The following is a 15,073-nucleotide window of genomic DNA, read 5'->3' as shown; positions in this document are numbered from 1 at the left end:
CACACATACAGTAAAGATTTCCTAAGCAAGGTCATACAACAACCTAACATTAGATACAGCCCCAGGGACAATTAAGGGGCCACTAACATGAACAAATTTGCGGATCAAGTATTCGCACTCTTGTCCCATAGGCCTTACTATTAGGCACCACTGATAATAATAGAACAAATGCATAAAATAAGTAGAATCACACTTTCAGCCCTTGAATTTCACAATCTAACATCACTCTACATAGCATAACAGATGGATAATAACGCGTATCTCTACCTCTACTAGCCAGTACCCCCACCAATTACTCACTACTACTACTAATATCACTACAGTCAAAAGAGCTACAACTCTACATATGCTATGATCAACACTAATGACGTAATTTTCTGCGCTTCAAAGTAAGTACAATATTCGGCACTCTCTTAGCGTAATCAGACAAATATTCACAAATCTCTCGCTTCGACAGAAATTAACACGGCAGTAGTTTGAAGGGAACATACATTGTTAAGTCCCAGAGTGCTTAGAGCCATTTGAACCATTTTGAAAATACACTGATAAGCGAAAACGTTATGATCAGTACCCACCGCGACACTGGAGCCGCCTGGCAGCGTTGCAGGCACGTGACGGGGCAGCAAAAGTATGTAATCGGAGCAGATATCGACGAAGGGTCGCCCTAGTGAGGACATGGGCTGCAAATGGGGAAATCCATTGAGATAAGTGACTTTGACAAAGGACAGATTATTATTTTGCAGAGCCTGTGAACGAGTATCTCGAAAACGACGAAGCTCCTCGGATGTTCACGTGCTGCTATCACGAGCATCTACGGAAAGAAATTGAAGTACAGTAAAACTTCCACTAGGCTCTAAACGGTTGGACGTCCACGACCCTTCACAGAACGTAGAGTTTGGAGGCTTGTCTGCTCTGTAAAGTAGAGCAGATGGTCATCTGTGGCATCTCTATCGAAAGAGCACAATGTTGGTGGAAGCATATGTGTTTCAGAGCACACCGTTCATTGAAAATTCTTGGACATGGAGCTCCGCAGCACACTACCCGTACGTGTTCACATGTTAACCTAACGACATCGTGAGTTATGATTGCAGTGGTCACAGGACCATCGGGTTTCGACCGTCGATCAATGGAAACGTGTAGGCTTCTCCAGTGAATCATACTTTTGCTACATTAGCATGATGGTCGTCTTCACAAACGCCGTCTTCGAGGTGAAAGACAGATTGAAATGTGCAGCGCGTCACGGACGCAGGCTGGTGGGAGACATTCCCCTGCACTTTCATGGTAATAATCGAAGACACGCTGACAGCTGCGAACCATCTGCATCCCTTCATGCTTGATGTCATCCCCAATGGCGATGTCACCTTTCAGCAAAATAACTGTCCATATCTCGGAGCCAGAACCATGTACAGTGGTTTGAGGAGCATCATAATGAACTCACATTGATGTTTCGGCGACCAAATTCGTCTGATGTAAATACTATAGAACCCGTCTGTGTCGCTCTCGGGAGCCACCATTGCGTACGCAAATGAGCGGCCTGTTATTTACGCGAGTTAGCCTGGGCGTAGACATCTACTGCCACGTATCTCAACAAACCTACCAGCAATCCGTCGGATCCCTCATATGCAGAATCAGTTATGTATTTCCTTCCAAAGACGGACAAACAAGCAATTAAGCAGTTGGTGATAGTGTTTTGGCTCATCAATGAACAATTTCAGTATACTTTCCTGACGGCCTGATCTTGCAAAATATGTCTGTAATGATCCACCACTCTCAAAGCACGTGTGCATTCTCTCTCTCTTTCTCCCTCTCTCTCTCTCTCTCTCTCTGTCTATTCAATATACAGTGTACTCAGTCCACATGCCTCTTTACCTGACCACCTACCACCTGCCACACGATAACTGCAGGTCACTAAAGCACAGTCCTCCTCTGCAGTAGTACCCAGAGCCACTCCTCTACATCTCTTACTGGGGCTGATATCCTCTCTCACAAATGGAAAAAGACACCGACCGCACTTCTGATCAATGGTCTCTACAACTGCTCGGCCACATGTCGACTGTTGGTTATTCAAAGAGCCCAGCTCCATGGCACACCATCCAGCTAACTTCCTTTGGTACCGTCCAGCGGCTCACCCACATCCAACATCTTCACTCTGTTCTCACAGCTCTGACTGCAGCCCACTATGACGTCTTTGGCCTCCCACATCCATCCAAAATGTATCAGGCCAGTGAACCATACCGGGCTCGTTGCACCCCTAGACTCATCAGGTACTAGCACTGCAGCTGTCGGCTGATGTGCTACAAGTCACCACCATGTCTCCCACTACACTGCCTGACCGCTCCAAACGCCACTCACTATCACCAACAGCCTTGACCATCGCACCACACTCTGCCACGCCCTGCACTGACCATCAGTGTTGCACCAGTGGCTTCCTGGCTTCTGCACTACAGCCACAGAGCTGGCCTCCAGGACAAATTAATCGTCTCATGCCATCGCACCTTGTCTTGAATCGGTACTAACTGCAGCTTGAATCCCACTGACCAAAGACTCGAGCCAGAGCAATGCTGACACAGTCGGCTGCAAAGGCGGGATGAACAACATGTCACAAATTTCATATTCACAGCACAACCCCAATGGTCAAGTGAATTATTTGTACCAACGTTCATTGCTCTGGTGACATGGATTCTATTAACATTCATGCCCCGTCACACACTTGTTGTGAAAGATCCTTACTTAAAGCAGTTCACGTATTTATTACTAAAGTTTACATTTGTCAGCATTTGTAAAACTCTGTGTCCTGTTGTAAATATTATTGCGTCTGTTCCATTGGATCTTTCGTTGTGGAACTACCTCTAACGTGCAGGCCAGCAGTGCATACTACACGCCTGGATTGCCTCCCTGGCTTCTGAAGTATCTCTCATCGTCATCTGCTATGTCATTGTCTAGAGAAACGCATTTTTGCACCTCCACGCACATGGGGAGACGCATCACAGATTTAGGTTGGTCATCTGAGTACCTTTTTTCACATAAGCATGATATTTTGTTTGCATATGGATCCACAGCTGCGACATATTTTTCAAAAGAATGCGTTGTGCATTATTGGCAGTACAATTTTCGGTTTATTTGCCGCCGGCCAATTTTGACTTATTTAGTCACTAACAAGCAACAGTCAGGTAACAGCTCACATGTTGAACCACCTACAGATATTAACATGATGTGTACCAAATAAGAACAGAATGTTTTTCATACATGAGAGAGAACAATGTAGAATATAACGTACATTTGTGTTTGACATAATATCACTGAGAACTCGTTTCATTAGATATACACTACTGGCCATTAAAATTGCTACACCAAGCAGAAATGCAGATGATAAACGGGTATTCATTGGACAAATATATTATACTAGAACTGACATGTGATTACATTTTCACGCAATTTGGGTGCATAGATCTTGAGAAATCAGTACCCAGAACAACCACCTCTGGCCATAATAACGGTCTTGATAGGCCTGGCCATTCAGTCAAACAGAGCTTGGATGGCGTGTACCGGTACAGCTGCCGATGCAGCTTCAACACGATACCACAGTTCATCAAGAGTAGTGACTGGCCTATTGTGACGAGCCACTTGCTCGGCCAACATTGACCAGACGTTTTCAATTGGTGATAAATCTGGAGAATGTGCTAGGCAGGGCAGCAGTCGAACATTATCCAGAAAGGCCCGTACAGGACCAGCAACATTTGGTCGTGCATTATCCTGCTGAAATGTAGGGTTACGCAGGGATCGAATGAATGGTAGAGCCACGGGTCGTAACACATCTGAAATGTAACGTCCACTGTTGAAAGTGGCGTCAATGCTAACAAGAGCTGATCGAGACGTGTAGCCAATGGCACCCCACACCATTACGCCGGGTGATACGCGCGTATGGCGATGACGAATACACGCTTCCAATGTGCGTTCACCATGACGTCACCAAACACGGATGCGACTATCATGATGCTGCAAACAAAACCTGGATTCATCCGAAAAAATGACGTTTTGCCATTCGTGCACCCAGGTTCGTCGTTGAGTACACCATCGCAGGCGCTCCTGTTTGTGATGCAGCGTCATGGGTAACCGCAGCCATGGTCTTCGAGCTGATAGTCCATGCTGCTGCAAACGTCGTCGAACTGTTCGAGCAGATGGTTGTTGTTTTGCAAACGTCCCCATCTGTTGACTCGGGGATCGAGACGTGGCTGCACGATCCGTTACAGCCATGCGGATAAGATGCCTGTCATCTCGACTGCTAGTGATACGAGGCCTTTGGGATTCAGCACGGCGTTCCATATTACCCTCCTGAACCCACCGATTCCATATTCTGCTAACAGTCATTCGATCTCGGCCGACGCGAGCAGCAATGTCGCGATACGATAAACCGCAATCGCGATAGGCTACAATCTGACCTTTATCAAAGTCGGAAACGTGATGGTACGCATTTCTCCTCCTTAAACGAGACATCAAAGCAACGTTTCACCAGGCAACGCTGGTCAACTGCTGGTTGTGTATGAGAAATCGGTTGGAAACTTTCCTCATGTCAGCACGTTGTAGGTGTCGCACACCGGCACCAACCTTGTGTGAATGCTCTGAAAAGCTAATGATTTCCATATATCAGCATCTTGTTCCTGTCGGTTAAAATACGCGTCTGTAGCACGTCAGCTTCGTGGTGTAGCAATTTTAATGGCCAGTAGTGTATGAACGTCACCTTATTCTGTTGATATGCTGTGGTGATACGTGCTTGATAAAGAAAAAAGAAATTCTACGTTGATCGATAGCAAGTGAACTGAAAATTGTACAGCTCACAATGATATATTTTTTTTAAACACACACTCTGCAACCAGATTCGCTGATTATTTTGGTTGGAATCATACAGGTGTTGAAGAGAGCTCAGTATGGGAAGAGACTCTGATTGTCAGCCTCCGGAGTGGCTGAACAGAGAATTCATCGCAGTCGCTCTGAAGCCAGAGTACAGTGGTAAATCCCCGAGGGTGGCTTCCATGACGGTGGAAAACGCCAACAAGACGCAGAGAGGCTATACGAGCAGGCTGTACAGAGTGACCGCGAAAGTGGAAGTAGCAGCAGAGGCGGAAGTTCACGCATGGCATTTGATAGTGAAGTGCACCTATGAGACGGGGATCGTGTCGGAGGTCAGCAGGCTCCAGCAGCTGTTCCCCAGGGAGACGCTGATGCTGACCAGCCTGGTGCCTGCCGTGCACGAGGCGCTGCGCCGCCTGCGGGCTGAGGCCGTGGGTCCGCGCTGCCTCCTGGCTGCCAGCTCGCCCGTCGACGTGCTGGTGATGGAGGACCTGTCGGCCGCGGGCTACGGCCCCCCGCCAGCCGGCTTCCTGGACCTGGAGCACTGCCGCCTGGTGCTGGACAGGCTGGCGCAGTGGCACGCCGCCTCTTGCACGCTGGACCTGGCCCGCCCCGACTCCGGCGCCGACCCTCTGCTGCGGCGAGACCCCGTCTGGCAACCGCCTGTCGCCAGCCTGCTGCAGCCGTACCACAGGAAGCAGTTCCGCAGCATCGGGGTCGCGCTCGGGAACTTCCCTGACTGTTACAAGTATTCGAAGAAATACAAGACAGACTCCGAGGAATGGGTGGACAAAATCGTGCATGCGGTCACTCGAAGTTGTGCTCAGAGCGATTTCAAAGTTCTGGTACATGCCGATGTCTGGAATAAGAATATAATGGTTAAGTACCGTGATGGAAAGCCTGTCGACTTACGGTTTGTCGACTTCCAGGTGAGTATTCACACTACACTATTATGAATTATCCAATGAGGGTACACACTATCTGATGAAAATTACTGGGATACCTTCTAGTGGATATAGGGAGTGTCCACTCTTCACATTTATGACGGCTAGAACTGTGCTGTGGACACTTTGAGTTAGATGTCTGAACGTTTGCTAATAATAGCAGACCATTCTACCTCAAGAGACCAGGGGAGGTAATCACAAGAAAGTTTTTGTCGACCACCCATCCCCTCTGCGATGGGGCGGTAAAAATAAAGAATAAGTGCGGTTGCGAATGTTCACACGAATTTTCACATACAAATGTTGGTTAAAAAATGTTACTGCAAATTTTTGCTCTCACGTAAGTCTCAGAGGATGATTGGTGCATTAGTACACTTCCACACGCGCACATTTGTTATAGTTTTTGAATTAATTATTCACTCAGACATGAGTACAGTTTATGCTATGGAACAAGAATTAGGCGATTTTTATACTAAAATCATTTTTCACGACAGTCCAATCATTATTTATTGGCGTTGTCCTTTTCTTTTACACAATGAAATTAGCACTGGTGAGACGGTTTACAATTTTACTTTAATAATAATTTGACTCCGAGCCGCAATAGCAATAATGTGGGCTGCAATAAACGAAAATTGTTCAAATAATTCGAACAGAACCACAAATCCCACTGTCCTCTTTGTTCTAACAGTTTTGAAGTGAAATCACAGTTCGCCACATGTTCACTTACGACGATGTATACCTCGTAAATCGTACTCACACAAATAATCGTAGCACTTCCAGTTCACCAAATATATGCTTGCACACGTGCACTATTAAACAATACTCCTCGTCGAAACAAATCGGCGCGAAAAATTCTTTCTTAAACGACCACATGGGCCACCCTCCGAAACGACTGACCAGCGACCGACCCCTGGGCAAGATGGCCGCTCACTTATATGGGCTCGGATGTCCAACCCCATGGTTATTTAAGTGCCAGTCTCACCAGTTAAGATTACAAATTTTGACACATACATCCCTCAACAGAAATAAGTTCACCATCGGAACCGCGCTAAAAAATTTCGCCACTTAGTGCAAATTTGTTTGTTGACATCTGTGCCGTAAAGGTTTTAACATATAGCACCGTTTTCAGACGTAAGCTACAGCGATCTACACATTGCGCTGCACAAAATCTTCATATCTATAATAATTAATTAATTATGGGCGCTAAATGTTAATAATAATTTGCAAACAACGAAAACTTTTGCAAGTTAAGTGTATAGTATAACTTAACTAGTTTAAAATACGTGTGATGCCGGCCAAAATATTATATTGTGCCGTTCTTTACGTCATGAATATTCTACTGAATTTTATAAACAATTTTCCCTCAAAGTTTGTTTATTGCTCTTTACGGACTTAATTATTTATGAATCTTAACATATGACTACGGCACTCGATCTGCTATGACGAGAAGTTTTTAATGAGTGTTCGCTCGTCCCTGTAAGTTGTTTTTTACTATTTTTATTAATCTTTCAGTATTCATGATATTAACCTATTTTGAGGTTACTATAGCTTTTGCGTCTCATGACTTGAAAGAAAGATCGATCTTTCAGAAGGTGCATATTGCTGACTACAATCCAATAGTTTTCGTGTAATGCTCGAAAAACCAAACAATGCCCCAAGCTACGGGCCATGTGGCCGCCCGGGCCGGAGACCATCCCACCGACCGTTGCAAATCTCGCGGGGGCGCGCCACGCGCTTCCGCGAATCGTGCGCCATGTAGCGCGCTCGCTCTCCACGAAGAAATCCTTGCATACTAGAAATATTCATCTAGTAACGGGGGTTTGTACCGTCTCACCCCACAGATGCTGCTTTATGAGAGAGTACATTGTCGTTCTGATACAATCATCGTCTCTGAAGTGTTCCTCCACTGTACACAACTGAAAGATTTTCATCCTTCCGCAATTAGCGTTTTCTTAAGCAACCACACACCAACCACGAAAAACGCTCTCACACCTTACCACCACCTCATCCATATTTCATTGTTAGCATATGATGACAAGCAACTTTCTCCAAGCATTCGCGGAACCCTAACAACTCTTCCATCGGACAGCCGCAGCGTACAGAGTACAGCGTAACTAAAGTGGCTCTGAGCACTATGGAACTTAACATCTATGGTCATCAGTCCCCTAGAACTTAGAACTACTTAAACCTAACTAACCTAAGGACAGCACACAACACCCAGCCATCACGAGGCAGAGAAAATCCCTGACCCCGGGCACAGCGTAACTCGTCACTCCAAACCGCTAGTTACCAGTCATCCACTGTCCAGTTGCATCGCTGTTTACACTGCCTCAAGCGCTGATCTAAACTGTGTGGCCTATATTGTTTTTAATTCCCTATGCACAGTCATTCTGCTAGCTGAGCTGCTGGTAGCACTTTGGAACTCAAGAGTGATTCCTTCCGCTGATTTCATGCGATTTTTTACAACCACTCTCCGCAATCGTCGACGGTCCGTATACGTCAGCACATGAGTTCTGTCTGCCCTTGGTTTAGCTGTGGCTGTTCCTTCAAGTTACGCCTTCAGAGCCACATCACCAACAGTCGACGTGGACAGCTTTAAAAAGCACTCTGTCTTCAGGCCACGAGTGGCCTACCTGGACCATCCGGCCGCCGTGTCATCCTCGGTGGAGGATGCGAATAGGAGGGGCGGTGGTCAGCACACCGCTATCCCGGTCGTAAGATGGCATTCTTGACCGAAGCCGCTACTATTCGGTCGAGTAGCTCCTCAATTGGCATCACGAGGCTGAGTGCACCCCGAAAAATGGCAACAGCGCATGGCGGCCTGGATGGTCACCCACCCAAGTGCTGACCACGCCCGACAGCGCTTAACTTTGGTGATCTCACGGGAACCGGTGTAGCCACTGCGGCAAGGCCGTTGTGGATAGCTTAAGAAGAGTTGAAATGTCCAAATGGATTTTTTACTCAGGTGACATCCAGTGACTAGCCTAGTTCGAAGTCATTGTGTTCTCCTGACCAATTGCTGTCAGAGCTTCTCTGCTGACAACACAGTACTCCCCGCTTCCTTTTATGCTAGCGGTCTGGTGTCTCGTGACGTTATCGAGTGGCCAATTCTGCGTTACATATAGGTATCCAGACACTTTTGATCAGATAGCGTACCATTTGCTGGTTTATGAACCAAGTACTTAATTATTCAAAATTATTAACAGGTAGTCTGGCAGATAGCTCATATTCTTAGACGTCATCTATGTACCGTCTATTGCAGGTATTCAGTATCATAAAAAATAAATGTTCAGGCTCTTTCAAAAAGAATATACGCATTACATAGTTCTGTATTGTCAAAACTATCTATCGCTGTGCCACGGCTCAGTTATTTGAGCAACAAACTCGTAGAATGAGATTTTCGCTCCGCAGCGGAGTGTACGCTGATATGAAACTTCCTGGCAGATTAAAACTGTGTGCCAGACCGAGACTCCAACGCGGGACTTTTGCCTTTCTCGGGCAAGTGCTCTACCATCTGAGCTACCCGGGCGCGACTCACGGCCCGTCCTCAGAGCTTTACTTCTGCCAGTATCTCGTCTCCTACCTTCCAACTTTACAGAAGCTTTCCTGCGAACTGCAGAACTAGCACTCCTGAAAGAAAGGATATTGCGGAGACATGGCTTAGCCACAGCCTGGGGGATGTTTCCAGAATGAGATATTCACTCTGCACCGGAATATGCGCTGATATGAAACTTGTGAAAGCTGTGAGGACTGCGCGCGAGTCTAGCAAGTGTAGCTCAGATGGTAGAACACATGCCCGCGAAAGGCAAATATCCCCAGTTCGAGTATCGGTCCGGCATACAGTTTTAATCTGCCAGGAAGTTTCATATCAGAGTCATATGTTGCGAAAAGGCTGCTCCACAGCAGAAATCATTTTGTGTTCTCGAATGTGTCAAGTGTAATTCCGTGGTTATAGTGCAAAGATATTTCAGCCTGTGGTAGCAAGCTCATCATCCGAATAGATTCAACACTCGCAGATGGTATCGACTGTTTTTAGACCTCTAAAAAAAGTCACAAAACCCTCACAATGGCCACTGAGAGTCAAAGCAGCTATCTTAAATAAAAACTTGTTCATCTACAATGAAAATCTAAAACTTACCAAAGAATGTCTCAAATCAAGGTACGTTATTGCCCCTCGCTTGTTTCTTGGTCACAGTTGATATATAACATTGGCATACAGTTTCTCGACTGAGAATACAATCGTATTCTGTATAGGAAAGAGTCCTGGCCGCCTTCATGTTTCCGACGAAAATGTTGCATGACTTGCAACCGCTTCCCAGCGTAATCCTATAAAGCGCACTTCTCTTGCCAGTCGGGAGCTACAACTGTCTACAACTACAATTTCGCGTGTTCTGAAACCTCGGCTGGTTATGAAGGGTTGCAGAACCAGATGCGTACTGCCATAACATCAGTGACAATGGACATGCTTACCCCATTATGGGAGGAATTCGAGTATCGACGTGGTGTTGTTCGTGTCGCTGATGGAGGACATATTTAACATCTGTAATCTAAACTTAAAGAGATTCGTAAGTATGTGTCCCAAAATTCATAGTTCTAAATCTTACACATTGATAAATACATGTTGTTGAAGTACGTATGTTCTTTTTCAATGATCTTGTATCTTACTTCCGACAGCTGTCCAGCAAACTGTATTTTATTTTTCATTTAGGAAATACGTGCAAATCAAATTTTCAAATTAAGCTCATGTTTCTAAGAAAGACCTGCCTACGTTGTCGAGGTAGTTGATGTACGCCCATGCGGTGGCGCTCGACTTGGAGATGGATTGTTCGAGTCCTGCTGTAGGAGGAAATTTTTGTCGTCCGTTTCTGGCCGACAAAAAAGGCTTTCAAGAGAGAAGCCATACGCTGCTGATCGCCAGACTATGCGCTAGTGTCGTGGATTAAATTAGAAACCCCTCCGCAGTGTTTCGTGCAGCGAGGGCGAGCGACAAAGTTGATCGTACTCCTTCCGCTCACTGAGGGCGTTAAGCTCGGTCGTCTCCTTGATGCTGTACGAGTTTGTGCCAGCATTGGGTTTCTCCTCTCCTTTTTCTCACCATTACACAACATAAACATGAGACCACACTTCATACACCTCTGTTACACTCACCTATGTTCCACACATACAATTACACCACAACCCTTAACACGCCGTAAGAGAAAGGGACATAGTACATGGAGTAAGAAAACCTTTTCCGACATTATTACTGAACTTAAACCTCAGAGTCTCCTGGCTAACAACACTGCATGACTCTTGGTTTGCTTTATAATGAATATCGCTCATTTGTCAGCTATGTTGTGTTGGCAGAAGAGCCAACACCGTGTTACTAGAGGAGGCCGAAATGCACGCGTTTTAGCTCACGCAGGCTGGCGTGAGGAGGGAAGAATTATGCTGACGTGAAGTCTGGAAGATGACAAGGAATTAGAATTAAGAAAGCGGACGTAATTAGTTTGATACTTAACTTTAATCCATTAATCAATGAGAACGTATGTAGGCAGTGAACCATCGCTAGCAAAGTCGGAAGTACAACTGGGGCGAGTGCTAGGGAGTCTCTCTAGACTAGACCTGCCGTGTGGCGGCGCTCGGTTTGCAGTCACTGATAATGGCGACACGCGGGTCCGACGTATACTAACGGACCGCGGCCGATTTAAAGGCTACCACCTAGCAAGTGTGGTGTCTGGCTGTGACACTACAAGCTATTTTGGCAGAACCAGAAGATTACAGAGAGACTGTGACAACGCTCATGTATTGAACTGACAAAGTGAGTTAAATTCTGTTGTTTTTTGCCTAGTCAGTTTGAGAGTTATCTTGCAGAGGATCACGGCATACAGAGTGTGGTAAAGCATCCGCTCATACTCGACCTGCAATTTTTGCTATCCATATGGTAAAGTTAAAACCACAGAAAGATAATACGAATCATGAAGAAAATGCTGTATCACTGTACGTTTTGATTACTAGCAGCATTATCAATATCCAATAGCAATAGTCACTTGCGATCTGAGTGTTCCGCATGATTCCTATAAAATAAAGTCGCAAAACCCTTATAATGGCCACTGAGAGTTAAAGCAACTATCTTAAATAAAAACTTGTTCATCTACAGTGAAAATCTAAAACGTATCAAAGAATGTCTCAGTTCAAGATACGTTACTGCCCCTCGCTTGTTTCTTGGTCACATTTGCTGTATAACATTGGCATACAGTTTCTCAACTGAGAATACAACCATCCAAACGTATTCTATATTCCAGTCACGAGATTACCATTTATCTGTCGTGAAACCATCTTACAATTGTATCCTGAATCAGTACTGACAATATTACACACGAGTTGTCGATTACGTGATTTATTTAGTATAACGTGTTTCGGGACTACATTATCCGATCATCAGAAGCTATAAGAGAAGGAAAGACATATCATAGCAATACTACACGTACCGTAATAACAACCATATAAAGTATCTACATTGCCCTGTAGTATTTCATACCTTGAAGTTACTAAATCATTAGACACTTTCAAAACTAGAAAGCCAGCAGCACTGTCAAACGTATTTGAACATTTCATATCGGCGCAAAACACTCTCAGGGTTCTCAGTTGCTAGCTAAAGGCAGTTACCCTCACCAACTTACCCTCACCAACCAAACATATCATGTCACGTATACATCCCGTCCAATAGCTATGCCATTTACGGTAAAATCTTTGAATGTTTATATGTGATAACCTAGGAAATAAACAAATTAGAAAAAACAATAATGCACCTTTGTTCCTTGTTGCGTAACAACTGTACACAATAACCAACAGGAAACATTAGCCATCAACGATCACTAAATGGATTGTGTTGGTGGCTGCTTCTCAACGACGACGTCGTTAAAATGGACCAAGAAGTGCCCCTTCCACATCTTTGTCTTCGATTTACATATTCACGTACCCTACTCTTGACGTGCAAAATAGCAAAAAAAATCTCAATATTTGACAACGACCACCATTTTTATTCGAAATGTAATATATTCATGCTCTCCGTTATGCTTCCCAAACAATGCTGCTAAAGATGTTTTGACACGACCAAAAAATGGTTCAAATGGCTCTGAGCACTATGCGACTTAACTTCTGAGATCATCAGTCGCCTAGAACTTAGAACTACTTAAACCTAACTAACCTAAGGACATCACACACATCCATGCCCGAGGCAGCATTCGAACCTGCGACCGTAGCGGTCGCTCGGCTCCAGACTGTAGCGCCTAGAACCGCACGGCCACTCCGGCCGGTCTTGACACGACCAAAGAACCATTCTCTATATTACTATTCTTTTTAAATATTATTTCCTGGAATCTGATATACAAACTTCCAAAGATTTTACGCTGGGCGCTATCATAGTTAAGAGTTGGAATATATACCTTACCTGATAGTATAATCTGCTATCAGTGAGGGCAGTTGCCTTTAATTCATAATTGAGCTTCGGAGAGTGTTACGTACCCGTTGACTTAAGATGTTCAAGAAAGTGTTTTATGTATTTGGCAATACGTATTTGCTGCTGGCATTTTACTTTTGATGGTGCCTAATAGCACAGTAGTGTGTAATACTAAAGGGCAATGTAGATAGATTTGCGTTTGAGGTGCCGTGGGACGTTGTGTTGACAGCCTTTAAACTTTATGGTAACGTTGTCAGTCACGTTGCTGAAACATGGAAGACGTTAGGAATCTACCATGTGTTCAATGGCGTTCATCAGATAAAAACTGAACTTAGGAAATATGTGCATTATTACCTGGTTATTGCCAGCTGCACGGCTATCATCACTTATGATGGCCAGCTGTGCAGTTGTTCAAGTTGTGGTAAGGTAGGTCATGTTGGTTCTGAACGTCTTCGACGTAGACTGGTTCAGACGCTAATTGTAGACGTCGCTCTCCGAGCGACACCCACTGTGGTAGCTCTATCTTAAACATCCATGGTGGGGCTGTCCACTGTGGCCCCTCTGAATCAGTCGGCACCAGCGTCATCTACTCTCGTTGCCTCGATGAACGTTTTACCTATCTCTCTTACACTGCCGCCAGAGGCAGTACCAATGGAGGATGGCCGTCAGAGGTGCCATACATCCGTCCCGACCCCATGGTTATTAATCATAGAGCTGTACCGACCTCCACTTCTCTGCCATCTGGTCACATGTCGAAAGACAGCCGTCCACTTTCCGACACAGAAGAACATGTTAAGAAGAAACAGTCGCCGGAAGAGACAGCTCCACACCACTTGTGATTACTGGCTCCGTTCGATGTGTGCACAGGATGACGATCCTTATACTGATGATGCACTGTCCTCCAATGCCTTGTCACGAGAGGGCGTGATGTCTCTCCCTCACTCCATCTCTGGTCAGCATCCACCTACAAACACGACCTTTCCCTGCCTCCTTCTGATGGTGTTTCCCCTCTTACTGTGTTTGACGCTATCTGTGGGCGCACCTCTGATAGTGTTCCATTGAAATGGTCCAGTGAGACGTCTATCTCCTGGGTGGACGACATTGATACTGAGGGTTGGAGTTCTGAAGGTGTGCAGAGAGATGGAACCCCATTTGAGGGGTCCACTCTCTCTTTGTTACAGTTATATGCCATTCCACAGGAGCCTATCAAGGAGCCCTATGCTTCCTCTATGTTTATATAACCCATCCTCCTGGCAATGGGAGATTTTTAATCATCACATAACTATGGTCAATGTCAATACCACTTGAACGTACTATAAACTGGTATTACTGCCTGAAATGCTGCCTAATACAGACATTGACGTTGCCCTCCTTCAGGAGGTGCATGTTGAACTTTGAGGTGTTCTCATGGCTTTACAGCACACATCTCCCACGCTTCCCCAACTGGTTGTGGGGTAGCGATTACCTTACGTGATGGTATCGTCGTTGATGCAGTTGCCTATCTTCTGGATGCTAGAGGTATGGCTCCCAGGATCATCGGCATCTATGTGCTATCTTGTTCAGGTCTCTGGTGCGAATGTTTCACTTTCTGCTCCGAGGTGGCCACTTCATCACCACCCTGGCGCCCAAAGACCAACTTTCATGTCACTAACTGTGCGTAGCACTAGCTGCAATTATCCAACACTTCGACCTTGTGGACTCTTGAGAGCATGCCCACGGTGATCGTCTGTGGTTTATGCAATTCACTAGCCGTTCTTCCAGTAGCCTCGATCGTGTTTGCATCGCCAACGATATTTTCGGTGGGGTGCAGGCTGCTGAATTCTGGCCTGTTGCATTCTCTGAC

General features: G+C 45.5%; 2 protein-coding genes across 2 annotated transcripts in view; both read left to right on the top strand.

Annotated features, from left to right (window-relative positions):
* Positions 1 to 15,073, top strand: part of LOC124777018 — a 123,832-nt gene that overhangs the window by 133 nt on the left and 108,626 nt on the right. The gene's annotated exons all lie outside the window — the stretch shown is intronic.
* Positions 4,926 to 15,073, top strand: part of LOC124775718 — a 35,381-nt gene continuing 25,233 nt past the window's right edge. Inside the window, exon 1 of the mRNA XM_047250544.1 lies at positions 4,926 to 5,777. Within this exon, the coding sequence (XP_047106500.1) occupies positions 4,926 to 5,777 (852 nt within the window). The remainder of the gene's footprint in view (positions 5,778 to 15,073) is intronic.

This window comes from Schistocerca piceifrons, chromosome 2 (assembly GCF_021461385.2).
Source record: "Schistocerca piceifrons isolate TAMUIC-IGC-003096 chromosome 2, iqSchPice1.1, whole genome shotgun sequence".
NCBI lineage: Eukaryota > Metazoa > Arthropoda > Insecta > Orthoptera > Acrididae > Schistocerca > Schistocerca piceifrons.
Note: the sequence above shows the minus strand (reverse complement) of the source record. Positions and strands in the feature narration are given on the sequence as shown.